General features: G+C 35.0%; 1 protein-coding gene across 2 annotated transcripts; it reads left to right on the plus strand.

The window, feature by feature from the left end:
• Nucleotides 1–1,300: 1,300 nt before the first annotated feature.
• Nucleotides 1,301–11,303, plus strand: eloal (elongin A, like). 2 transcript variants are annotated; one of them, XM_087802994.1, is made up of 12 exons: nt 1,301–1,381; nt 4,858–4,914; nt 4,974–5,086; nt 5,726–5,776; nt 7,220–7,766; nt 8,494–8,590; nt 9,485–9,646; nt 9,708–9,805; nt 10,558–10,738; nt 10,800–10,905; nt 10,993–11,102; nt 11,173–11,303. In XM_087802994.1, the coding sequence occupies exons 1-12, from the start codon at nt 1,304–1,306 to the stop codon at nt 11,232–11,234; spliced, it is 1,662 nt and encodes a 553-aa protein (XP_087659120.1). In that variant the 5' UTR covers nt 1,301–1,303; the 3' UTR covers nt 11,235–11,303. The 2 variants fall into 2 exon arrangements, with proteins under 2 accessions (XP_087659120.1, XP_087659121.1); XM_087802995.1 differs by lacking the exon at nt 5,726–5,776.
• The last annotated feature ends 2,188 nt before the right edge of the window (nt 11,304–13,491 follow it).

The following is a 13,491-nucleotide window of genomic DNA, read 5'->3' on the forward strand; positions in this document are numbered from 1 at the left end:
GTTTCGTACCTCGAGAAGTGAAGTTGAGGTCGGGAAGATGGATCTTGTACCTCCAGTTACTGGAGCAGGCAAGAGAGACCAGTTGTCAGCTCTGCTGGGGGAGAAAAACACTTAACTCCTCCTCTTAAAGAGTGGGTGCCAATCACAAATTAGACAAAACATTTGACACCCAGCAAAGACACCCCCTCTATCATCCCCCATAAAATGTGTCCTGCAGTAGCCTTTATTCAGAGGACATCAACAATACAACCGTCCAATCAAATCTATTACATTTCCATTTTTTTATTTTGCACTCTCACTATTTATTTTTTTATTTGTTTAATAATTATTATTAAATATTTGTATTATTATCTATTTTGTGTTTAATATTGATATTCTATTTGATTTAGATGCACTGCATGTCTAATCTTTTCCTACTGTGAACTTGCTTCTGTGACTTTGATCCCTTTGAACTTTGAAAGATAAAATATTAGGTTCAGAGTCAATGTAAAAGTATAAGGAACTTATTGAACACAACTATTTACAAGTATATATTTAACATAATGACAGAAAAAATATATATATTATGAGATGAAAATAATATAATATACGATATTTAAGGTAAGGTAAGGTAAAACTTTATTTTTAAAAATTGTTTTTTTTTCCAAAAGCCACAGAAAATACAGCAATTTTTCATTAAAAAAATAAATCAAAATAAAATAAGAACAAGAACATAAAGAGAAATAACAAGATGACACAATCTAAGTCTAAAGATAAAGACAAAGAACATAGATCAAAGAAAAATAACAAAGACAAATGATACAAAGACTAACATAGAACAGAACATCAAGATACTTTCACGCCACTCCTGCCCCCAAACTCAGAATTGTACAATTTAATAGCCCGAGGAATGAATGAGTCCTTATTAGTCCATGATTTGGTGATACAGACAACACACAAAAAGAAATGCTATATTAACGGAAAAGTAAAAGTAACAATATAAAATGTTATGTTGCATGAAAAAACAGTTGCACTGTTAAATCAACACATTTTTTCAGTGTGTAAAAATAATCATTACAATTAACTTAAACTGAGACTGCATGAACTTAAATGCATAAAAAGAAAATTCATATTGAAAAATAAAGATTATTGGCTCGTGAACAAAAATGAGATCAATAGATATCGACTGGATTTGACGGACAGCTGTCATCGGGAAGGTCATCCTAAAATAGATGTTGATCTATTTTGACTTTTAACTTTATGACGTACTTAAACGTCTCATTAACGGGCGCGCGCCGCCAGGTGTGTGCGCTGAGACCAAGCGATGTCCGGAAGCTCAGGTGTGTTGAGGAAGGTTCTGCGTCTCAAGCTGCAGCTGAAAGAGTCCACGGGACCAGAAACGGTGAGTTGGACGTCGGCGAACCCACGAGACGTCATTAAAACAGGATCTCCCTCCGGAGGAGATCTTTTCAAGTCACGCTGGAGCGGGGAGAGGAACCACGTGACCAACGTTTGATTCCTTCAGTCATTTAAACATAAAAGGCTCGCAAGAGGCTAGAAGACGTTTGATGTGGAACTTTTTTAATGTTTTATTAAAATGATAAAAAAAAAATAGTAATATAAATGTAGTTATTATGCATTTAATGTTATTAGTAAAATGCATCTCAGATACTTTGAAGTATCTTTTGTCTCATTCGTTGGCATAAACAAAAAAAATGTACCTATAACGATGAAATCTATTTAGTTCAGAGTTTTTAAATGTGTATGTATCTCTTATTGTGTATTGTTTTTGATTGTTAAGCGCTATGTGACCCTGGTCTAGAAAAGCGCTTTACAAATAACTATTTCTTACTCACTTGGTTCAACACATAGTGACGTCACAGTGCATCTGTAGGGGGATGGAGGGGGTCACAGTGTGAAAGGGGCGGGGCTTAGCTGCTATAATGGGACACGACCGATGGCAGCTGTCTGTCAACTGGCCGATGTCGCTTTAGTTCAACATCGTTGAGACTCTAGCTGTGTGTTCAGATGTTTGTAATGTTCTACTGCTGGAAACGCACTGTGGCACTACATTCTATATTTAGTCCGGGATAGGACTGGCCTGTGTGGGTGTGTGAGGGGTCCAAACTTAGATTCTGGTCTGAGTGCAAGATCAGCAACACCCAAGCCTCCTTATTTGGTTTGACAGGGTCCTACACGAACAACTGCTAACTAGTAACATAGGAGTGCTGCACTGGTACCATAAGAGTACTGCACTTGTACCATAAGAGTACTGCACTGGCACCATAAGTGTACTGCACTGGCACCATAAGAGTACTCCACTGGCACCATAAGAGTACTGCACTGGCACCATAAGTGTACTGCACTGGCACCATAAGAGTACTCCACTGGCACCATAAGAGTACTGCACTGGCACCATAAGTGTACTGCACTGGCACCATAAGAGTACTGCACTGGCACCATAAGAGTACTCCACTGGCACCATAAGAGTACTCCACTTGTACCATAAGAGTACTCCACTGGTACCATAAGTGACCTGTGTGTTTATATGTGTAACTAGTCAGAGAATTTCAGAGAAAAGTTCTATCCATGAGAGAGAGTTAGATTATTGAAGTATAGATCAATGTCATCAGAATATGAAAAGGTTGAATTTAATGTTTTAAATGTTGAAACTTTGTTTTTGTTTTTTAAGCATACTTTTCTTATTGAATTAAATATCTTTGGTATTGAAAGGTTGAATTTATATTCTAAAGTCTAAGAACTGAATTATTAATTATTATTTAAATTAAATGGGGGAGGTCTTGCTACTGTTTATAGGGAGAGTTGTTCTTGCAAAGTGATTCAGACACAGGAATTCACTTCTTTTGAGTCTCAGATGATCTTGGTTGGTTCTACAAAACCTTTCTATTGTGTGTCAATCTACCGCCCGCCTGGTCCTGCTGCTGTGTTCTTGAAAGACATCAGTGACTTCTTATCTTCCATTATTCAAATGGAATCTTTAATACTAAGACTTTAATCTTCATGTTGATGACGTCACATCTTGTTCTGCTAAAGAACTTTTAACTTTAACAGAAGCCTTTAATTTTGAGCATCATGTTTCTGAACCCACTCATTTCTAATGTATCTGTACATGATGTCCATCTGAGCGATGAATCTTTTGTCTTGTTTAACCTGGACTTCATCCCTGGACCTAAGCCTTTGAAAGTTAGATCTCAGAGGCGTGTCATCTCAGCCGATACTGCAGACAGTTTTTGCCTTGTTTGACGCTCTTTCCTTTGATGACTGCCCAGAGGTGGACAGTTTGGTTCAAAGAAAACTGACCAGAAACTGTTTCCTTCAACTGAGAAAATCTCTAAACTTAGGAAAATGTTGTCGGAACATGATATGGAGCTTGTAATCCATGTGTTTGTTTCTTTTCGTCTGGACTATTGTAACAGTTTGTTTTCATGTCTTAACAAGAAGGAGCTGTCTCGTCTGCAGTTGATTCAGAACTCTGCAGCGAGAATTCTAACCCGCTCAAGTAGAAGAACTCACATTTCTCCGATCCCAAAAACTCTTCACTGGCTTCCAGTTTCTTTCAGGATCAACTTTAAAATTCTGGTTCTTACTTTCAGATCTATTCATGATCAAGCTCCTCTTCATATCACTGATCTGATCCATCCTTACACCCCAGCTCGGGCTCTGAGGTCTGTGGATCAGAATCTACTGATGGTTCCTCAAACACGGTTCAGGACCATAGGAGAGAAATCTTTTCAGGCTGTTGCTCCTAAGCTTTGGAACGATCTTCCTCTCTCTTTGCGCTTGATGGATCTACTGACTGCTTCAAGAAACCTCTTAGGACGTTTTTATTTATTCAGGCTTTTCCTTGATTTTCTGGAACTCCTGTTGTGTTATTAGTTTTATCTTGATCTTTAAAATATATACTTTATTGAATATTGTTTTGATTGTTTAAGCGCTTTGTGACCCTGGTCTGGAAAAGCGCTATACAAATAAAAATGACTTACTTTTTGAAATGAACTTTTGACTGATAGGAAATGCAATATTGAACTCTATGTAAAGAGAAATTAATATATTTTGAAAATATCAAAATCTGTCAAAAATGTATTAATTTACAATAAAGAAATATAACCTTTCAAAATAAGAATTATTGAATTCAAATATTAGAAGAAACTTAAATGATCGAAAAATAAATATCAATAAATAAATAAAATGTAACCATTCAATATTTTGATGTTTATCAGATCACCCCAGGTAGCATCTTCAGGCAACTCTTTTCTTTAATGTTCTTTTGGCAAGTCTGATTTCCAATGATGCCTCAGAAATATCTCTTTATGATTCGTAACATCCACATCTGGTCATGAAAACAGCTCAGTGTTCCCTCTCTTTCTGCGGAGAGGAAAGTCTGAACCTCTTCACTCCAGCTGCAGCCCCCATGACCAACTCTGATAAGCTGTGGATGATGATGATGATGAGAAGGAGGAATTTCTCAATATTTTATCTGGTTCTTAATTTAAAAGACAAACTTGCACACGTCAGCAAGTCTTTTGAAAACCTTTTTTTACCTAATAATTAAAAATTAAATCTTAACTTGCTTGTAACTATGCACTATTTAAAATATTATGTATTTATGCTATTTATAACATATTTGCACTATTTTTAACTTATTATTATTTATACTTTTTATGTATACATTCATTCTGCTGTGTTTTTAAACGGTTGCCAAGCAATACAATTTTGTTGCCAGTTTCACGGCTTTGTTTTCTGTGCAATGACAAAAGATAGTCTAAAAGTGTAAAAAAAAAACTTGATCAATTGAGTATTTATTCTTGTATAATGTGAAAAAGAATGCTTGATTATCTGATAATTGTATCCCTGCAGGTCCTGAAGACGTTGCAGAAGCTCGGTGATCTGGGCATGACGTTGGATATCCTCACAGTGAGTGTCGGTTTAATCAGACCTGATAGTTGATCAATATTCACGATCTTCATTGAAAGGAATCTGGAATCGGGAAACTCGTCAACTCGTTACGCCGGCATGAAGTCGCTGGAGAACTTGCCAAGTCCCTGGTTAAAGGCTGGAAGAAACTGTTGTCTGACACGTCTGAAAGGTAGAATCCATTCATTTAAACCATCACCTGTTCAAATAGACATGGATTTAGACAGCAGACAGCTAAGATAAAGAAAGCTGCTGGTCCAATAAGATGGACATTCACTATCATGGTTTTCTGTGGCTGTGTAGAATCAATAAAGTAATACATGTATGTTATGTTAACAACACAACAAACTTATAGGTCAACAGACAAAAATGTTACATTTGACAGAATAATGTGATGATACCAAAAGTGTACCAAGCTATTGGATTGAACTTTCAGCCACCGATCTAGAAGCACGTGATCCGATAGCTCCGTACTCGTTTGTCTAGTGCAGGGGTGGGCAATACGAAGCTGTTGCGAGTAGATCGCGTGATTTAATAAAATATGATATAAGAAAATAGTAAATAGAGCTCTGATTGGCTGCTGTGCATGTCAATCAAATGATTATTGCGCCGATTGGTTGACAATTTGATTGACATGCACAGCAGCCAATCAGAGCTCCCGCCTCTTCTACTGAACGCACGGCAAAGTTCATATGAATCGAGAATAAAAAGAGCAAAACGTGCGACAGTTCAGAAAAAAGATATAGAATTATAAGCTTATTTTTTTAAAAATAATATATCGAAGAAAATAATGCGCGTTTGATCGCTTCAGGTCTTCTCTACGAGAGTCACAGATACATGACGTCAGTTCCATCGAAGTCAAGTAAGTAATATTTATTTATATAGCGCTTTTCGAGACCAGGGTCACAAAGCGCTTAAACAATCAAAACAATACTCAAAAAAGTACATACTTATAGAAACGTCTTAAGATGTTTCTTAAAGGAGTCAGTAGACTCCATCAAGCGCAAAGAGAGAGGAAGATCGTTCCAAATAAATTAAAAAAAGCTGCAGGTTCCAATGAAAGCGCAACAAAGGCTGGTTTTCATTTTGTGATCGCGTCCTTAAAAGACACTTGCATTAATACACCATCACATGATGACTATTTGTAAATTACCTTTATCTCAAGAATACGCTGAAAGCCAAACACGTTCAACAGTTGCAGGTGAGCCACAAATTCTAATGACGTCAGAGACGATCAGACAAAGCGATGATGATGATAAGTTACTGGTTAACAGTTTTATTCTCGTTAAACTTAATCTGAAGGTGTTTTAAAATTTTAAATAATTCACTTGTGTGATTCATATCAGACATGTTTAAAATTAACAAATATAAGCTGTTTGAATTCATGTTTTCATTTGTTTTTTCATGATCACAGAAATAGAGAAATTTAAGTCTTCATTTAAATATGATCGACATATTGAAATGGAGGCATGGAAAGGGATGAACCCGTCTGAATTATTTGTTGATTTTGATGAACAAAGGAAAAGGGCTTGAATTCGTGTCAAGCACAGATTCTTACACATGAATATTTTTTGTGCACCATTTGGGTTTGAATGAATGACCATTTTTAGGAGGAAATCAATGCAATTCTTAGTACATATGAGTCTGAACTTGTCTGCAGTGGAGGATGAGATTTAACACAGGCTGTCACTTAAGACCAGGTCTCATGGACATTTTTAGAAGTTACTCTCAGAGGAAAAGTATCTTATGAGGAAATATGCTCCTCACGGACTGCACTATTTGAATCTAGTTATTTATGTGAGTCAGTATTTATATGAAGATGATTAAATCCACACATCCTTCCATCATGACTGATTATCAGTCCATTCACTTCATTCAGTGCAAGTCATCTGAGTAAAGTATGTTCTTACTTATGTTGAGCAAATTTGATGAAGGTAGATCTTTTGAACTCGACAATTATAAAATTAGCTTGCGAACCGAAAAAGTGTGAGCACCCCTGGTCTAGTGACACTATTACGCCAACATTTTTATATTGAATTTAAAAGGCTATTATTAAAAGATATAGAATTTCTAAAGAATATTTTTGGAATAACGGTATCAAACAAACAAAAAAAATAAAAAAAATAAAAAGCATCTGAAATTTTAAATTCAATCATTCAAAATTCTGATGACATTGAAGTACTTTCATAAACGTCCCCAACAGTGAACCTGTGAAGCTGGGATTGGCTCTATCTCTGTGAAATCAGATAAAAGCCGAAGCTAAAAGTGTATAAAAATCTAAAAAATATTTGAACTTTCTTTTCAGCCACTCAGAAGTTTCTGCGGGAATGTCTCAGACGTACAAACTGGATGATCGTGAAGACGATTTTAATAACAATGACTTGACATCAAAGCGAGTGGAGCGAGAGGAGGAAGTCACACATAGAAAGGAAAATAGAAAGAGAAAAAAGGAGGTAGAGAATGGAGAAAGGCATCCGTGTGGTAACATTCAAAAGGTTGAAAGAGAGAAGTCGACAGTCAAAGATTCAAAGAGGAGTAAATGTGAACACAGCCCTCGGTCCAGTCAGAGGGTCTCACTACAGAAACCCTTGACACATCTCAGTGCCGACAAAGGAGCGCCGAAGAGGAAACACAAGAAGGACAAAACCAGATCTAGAGAACTTTCAGGGAGCGAGGCAGATCCCTCTCTCTCGTTTGAGTCCTTTCTGAATTATGACCAGCATCTGTCTAACAAGAGGCAGAAAAAAACTCCTAAAAAGTCTGAAGCAACTAAGAAAAGCAGGAAAACTTCAGAAGATGTCGGAGCTGACAAGTCGCTCCGGAAGAACGTTAAAGCTTCGTCGCCACAAAAGGTACCTGATGTTTATCGTTTTCAGTGGCATCAGAATGTTGAATGGTTCAATTAACACTTCAGATGTTGAAACATTTAAATTTTATACGTTTTTTTTATGCATTTAATTATTTTTGTGAATAATTAAAGATTTTCTCTATTGAAATGTTAAGTGTTTTAAAATAATTGAATTGAAAACAATCATATATTTTCAAAATTAATGATTCTTTTTTTTTTCACTTACTGTTTGATATTTTAATTCCAATCATTCAAAATCAATTTTTATTTTTATTTTTCATTCGTAGCTCTTAAAATGTATTATAAAATGTTGGATAATAGTGCCACAATTTTAATATTAAATTTAAAAGGCTACGCATTTAAAAACTATTTATTCAGAAAATATAGAAATTATATAAAAAATAATAATGATATGCTAGAACCATTAAAATCTTTTTTTTATTTGGAAAGTATATCGTGCATATATTTATGTATATATATTATGCAAAATATTGCATTCATTTGAAGTATTCAATTTCTTTAGTTCAATATTTATATAAATACAAATTCAACCTTTTAATACAAAAACATTTTACATTGTTATTGAAGTTAATTTAATGCTCAACAAAACAACATTTCAATATAAATGTCAACATTTAAAAGTAAAACTGAACCATTCAATATTCTGGCGGCGCTGACCATTTTTATCAGCTTTGATTGAAATATTTGATTTAAAATCTGGTTCTACTCAGAGTTCAGTGGACAACCTGATCAACGTGCCGTTACCGGCCGTCCTGCTCGACTGTGAAAACTCCACCTTCGACTACTATGAGAGAAAAGGAGCTCCATGTGGGTTTGTTTTTGTTTTTTAAGAGCATCTTTCACTCGCATCTTGAATAAGGGGTGTAAGACATTTATTTATTCGATACGCTTGATTAATCATTTTTGTCTCACAATACCGTCTCAATATTCAACAGCACTGTATAGTTTTTTGTAGGATATTTTGTGGCTGTCAAACCATTATATTTTTAAGTGTATATTAATATTATATATTAATATTATTCATATGAATGAATGAATGCTTCATTCCGAACATATGTAGGTCCATGAGAAAATAAACTTCAGACAATAAAGCAAAACCAATGAGATTAGAGAAACAAAGATAGCGAAAGTCAAAGCAATAAGTCAAACAATAATGATATGAACCCATATGTCTGAAAAGGAGTAGGTTGAAGCATAAGCTTATTTAGACTTGCCGCTTCACCACAACGCAATTATTAACAGCAAACTGTTATTAATTTTTTTTTTTTTTACATTATACATATTTACAACATGGAAAGTAAATGGTGTAAATAAATCAAAAACACCTGATTGTTATCATCTCTCTTTGTCCCTGTACCTTGTGAAAACCATGTGTTTGTACTGCTTTTTAATGTGGCCCTGATGATGAATACAACATGGTAAACCAGTGGTTTTGGCATATTCGGCTTGACTTTAGTACTTGAATTTATTAAATTAATTAATTAAAAAGTGACCCCTAAGGAATTTAATTGCTACCACTGACTAAAAGTCAAGTGGTCTGTACATTCTGCAACACCAGAGTCCAGTACTGGACCGTACTACAAATATATCCTTGTTACTACGGTATATATAGTATATTGTATCGTTGACCCTGTAATGTGATACGTATTTTATTCTTGTCAATACACTTAATTTGAATCTTGTAATACGTTTGTTCTGAAGTTGAGAAGAAGTCCCCTGACGTGCCTGCAGAGTCCACCATCTTTCCGGGTCAGAGACTCAACAAGAAAATGCAGGTCTACTCCGGAGCCAAGACCATGTTCCTCCCCGCCATGATGAGCTTGTACCAGCAGTGCATCCGCACACTGCAGAACAACATCGACCGTGAGTGGCACACATGAGTTGAAACAAGTGTGGCTCTATGTGGACAAACGTCTCTCCGCAGTGCTCTATGAAACCGGCGGAGTCCCTTTTGAAGTCCTTGAGCCGGTTTTGGATCGGTGCACTCCAGAGCAGCTGCTGCGCATTGAAGAATTTAACCCAGTAAGAATGTTTGGTCTGAATACATTTAGAGTAGCTCAGTTCAGGAGTTGCAGTCTGTGTGAGAGCCTCTTATATGAAAGGATATCAGTGATGGAACATTTTTATATTCAACATTTCAAATGTTGACACTTACCTTTTTTTTTTTTTTTAATTGAAAACTTTGTTAATCATTTAATTATTTTTATGAATAATTCAATTCAATCTTTTTAATTTCTTTAATAATTGAGTTAAGAACTGTGAATGTTTTCTAAACATTTTTATTTTTCACTCTTGAAGTTTGTTATTCTAATTCCAATCATCACCCTATTCAATATCATCATACTCATCTTCATCATTATCATCATCATAATTTTCATTCTCATTATGGTCTTCCTCATCATCATCATCATTGTCCTTATCATCACTATTATCATCATCTTTATTTACCATCATTATTGTCATTATCTTCATCATCTTCAACATCCCCATCATTATTATCATCTTCAATATGATCCTAAAGTTCAATATCATCTTTATTACTATCATCACTTTCATCCTATTAAATATCATCATACTCATCTTCATCATTATTATTATCATCATCATTTTCATTATGGTCTTCCCCATCATCATCATCACAACATTATCTTCATCATCGTCATTATCTTCATCTTCAATATGATAATCATGTTCAAAATCATCTTTATTACTATCATCACGTTTATTGTATTCAATATCATCATACTCATCTTCATCATCCTCATCTTCCTCAGCTGTACATCGGAGAGACGGACCACTTGTGGGGAAAACACTGTCAGCGGGACTTTAAAGACTCTAAGCTCCTGGAGTACGAGTCATGGAAGGAGATGTACATCCGTCTGTCCGAGGAGAGGGAGATGAAGTTCCAGCGGCTGAAGAGAACCATCGCATCTGCTCACTCCAAGAAGCCTCAAGGTCTGTGCGTCAGTCACGTGACACCTCATGCTTGCACACCTGTTGAACTCGTGTCTCCCAGGTCGACAGGTAAAGATGGCGTTCATTCATTCTGTGGCCAAACCTCCCAGAGATGTTCGGATTCAGCAGGAACTTCACGGAACTGCAGCTCAGCAGCCGGTCAGCAGGTAGAGGAAGGAATTGTATTATCATGTTGAACTTTTGTTCAAACTCTAAGAAACTCTTTTTTTGATGTCATGACATGCATCTTCTAGTGTGAAGACTCACGAGAACAGCAAGTCTGTGCACAAGACTGAACCCCCCAAAACCATCACCGCCCCTGCAGCGAGCAGCAGCAGCACTCAGGACCCCCGCAAGAAAACTAGTAAGAGCCCGCCTGTGACGTCACTACAGCAGCCGCGTGAGTGTGAAACGTAATCTCTGACGTCACGCAGAAGTTGCTCCGATGATGGCGAAGTCTTTGAAGGCGTTTAAGAAGCAGATGGGACGAAGATGACTGGAGAATGTTTCATCGCTCATCGATAATCTGTTAGCTGGCTCTGACCCTCATGGCAGGAGATATGAGATCTCGAGATATGGGAATAAAAATCAATCTGAACCTCAACAGGTCTCTTCTGTCTTGGTCCTCACAATTGAGTACTTCGGTGCATCTCTGTTGCCATCTTGCGGCCATATCTGCCAACTTCAACGTAATAACGCATTAGCTATGAATATCGACAATTTATTTTTAATACACATCCTGAGGCAAAAAAATAAAAATAATTCTATCCCTAAGCTTTCTCATTCCATTTAAAATTTTTAATTTGTGAATTCATTTTTTCAAACAAGATAATTTTATCTTTAACCATTATTTAAAATATAGGATTCATGTAGATATGATCATAAATGGCAGCTCAATAATTTTAACTTCAATCACAAATTAAATCATTTTTATAAGATCTTATTTAGCCCACAATTAAATGCTCCAAAAATGATGGAAAAACGCCACTTATTTTTTATAAAACCTAGCAAAGAAAATTGCTTCTCAGTGGATCATTTGTAGATAATTTGCCTTTTTTTCTGATGGAATTCAAAGCAACGCTGTTAAAAAGGAAACGGGACACGGCTGTGAAGAATATGGGGGGCGTGTAGGCAAGTGAGTCTGTGAATCAGGCAACTGCCCGGGGGCCCCAAAAGCCCCAGATTCAGCGAGTGGCGATTGGTGTGGGGGGAGTTTAGAATCACTAGTCATCACAAACTGATTCTCTGAACAATGTTATACTGATCTTATTATCTTGAGAAACTGAGGGAAATGAAGACAAAAAATTAAACTATAGGTTTTTTCACACCATTAAAAGTTAAGGCTTATGTTGTTATGGAATTTCATACACATGTTAATGGTTTTATTTCCCATTGACCAATTGTATTATTGGTTAAAATTTGAATTTCATGGATCATTTCTAGTTTTGTAAAAACAACACAGGATTGTAGAATTCATTTCAATACAATAGAATGAATGAAATAAAATAAAAAACTTGTGACTCTTACATATTGGCAGGCTAATGTCAAAACTGAAGATGCTCTTTTAAAACTTTTTACATTATATATTAAATAATGTAAGTGTTTTTTATTTAATGAAACATGTTTTGATTCTGTCTAATTTTATGTTTATCTTATTGAATTGCATTTTGTAAATCTTATTGTATTTTATTATTATTATTGTATTATTTTTGTATTATTCAATACTATAATCGAGTGAGTTAAGAACACTGGCAAAGACAGATTCTTATTCTGATTTAAAAAATAAAAATAATGTAAACTATAATAATAAAATAAAAATATCAGAATAAGCATTCTATTTATTGCCATTGTCAGTGAAGGGTTCCACCAATTTATTTGGGACAGTTGTGCAAACATGCAACATGAAGAAAATTCAATCTTAAACATAGATAAAAATCAATTTTAAATGTGTGTTTAATTATAAATACATATTGTATTGCCACCACAAAAAAAATGGTTGTTTTTAAACATTGGCAATAAAAGTTTTATATTCTGATGTACTAACAAATATGACATCAACAGTTAAAACGAAAACACAATCATCCTCATTAAATAAAGAACAATAAAGTTGAGTATATATGTATGTATTATATTTATAAACCAAACATTGTTCCTTACCCCGAGGTGATTTTTTGAGTAACGCTTTTGCTAACAAACATGGACAAATAATAAGAATCTTTCTTTCATGTAAGTTTTATTTTCATATCATGTTCAAAAAAACAGTTGACACAAAGAAATGTAAGAACAACTAAAGATTCAAATTAAAAAACTTGAATAATACAATTAGACCAATAAAAGACACTTAGTAGTGGCATGTATCTATTGATGTATAAAAACGTGGACATTATAAATAAGTACATTATTTTTATTATAAGTAAGTAAGTAAGTAATTTCTATTTGTAAAGCGCTTTTCCAGACCAGGGTCACAAAGCGCTTAAACAATCAAAACAATACTCAATAAAATATATACTTTAAAGGTCAAGATAATACTGATAACACAACAGGAGTTCCAGAAAATCAAGTAAAAGCCTGAACAAATAATTCATTGATTATATATCTTATTGATATAAGATAACATTTTGATAATTGCTGTTTATTGAAAATAAATAATTGCTTAAACGTCAAATGTATCCTTATGTGGAGCTTTGCAGACAAAAATGTTAACTTTAGAGAGAAGTTATTACAAGTTTTGAGAGTTAATCCACAATAAATGT

The sequence above is a fragment of the Callionymus lyra genome, chromosome 11, assembly GCF_982586985.1.
Source record: "Callionymus lyra chromosome 11, fCalLyr1.hap1.1, whole genome shotgun sequence".
Taxonomy (NCBI): Eukaryota; Metazoa; Chordata; class Actinopteri; order Syngnathiformes; family Callionymidae; genus Callionymus; species Callionymus lyra.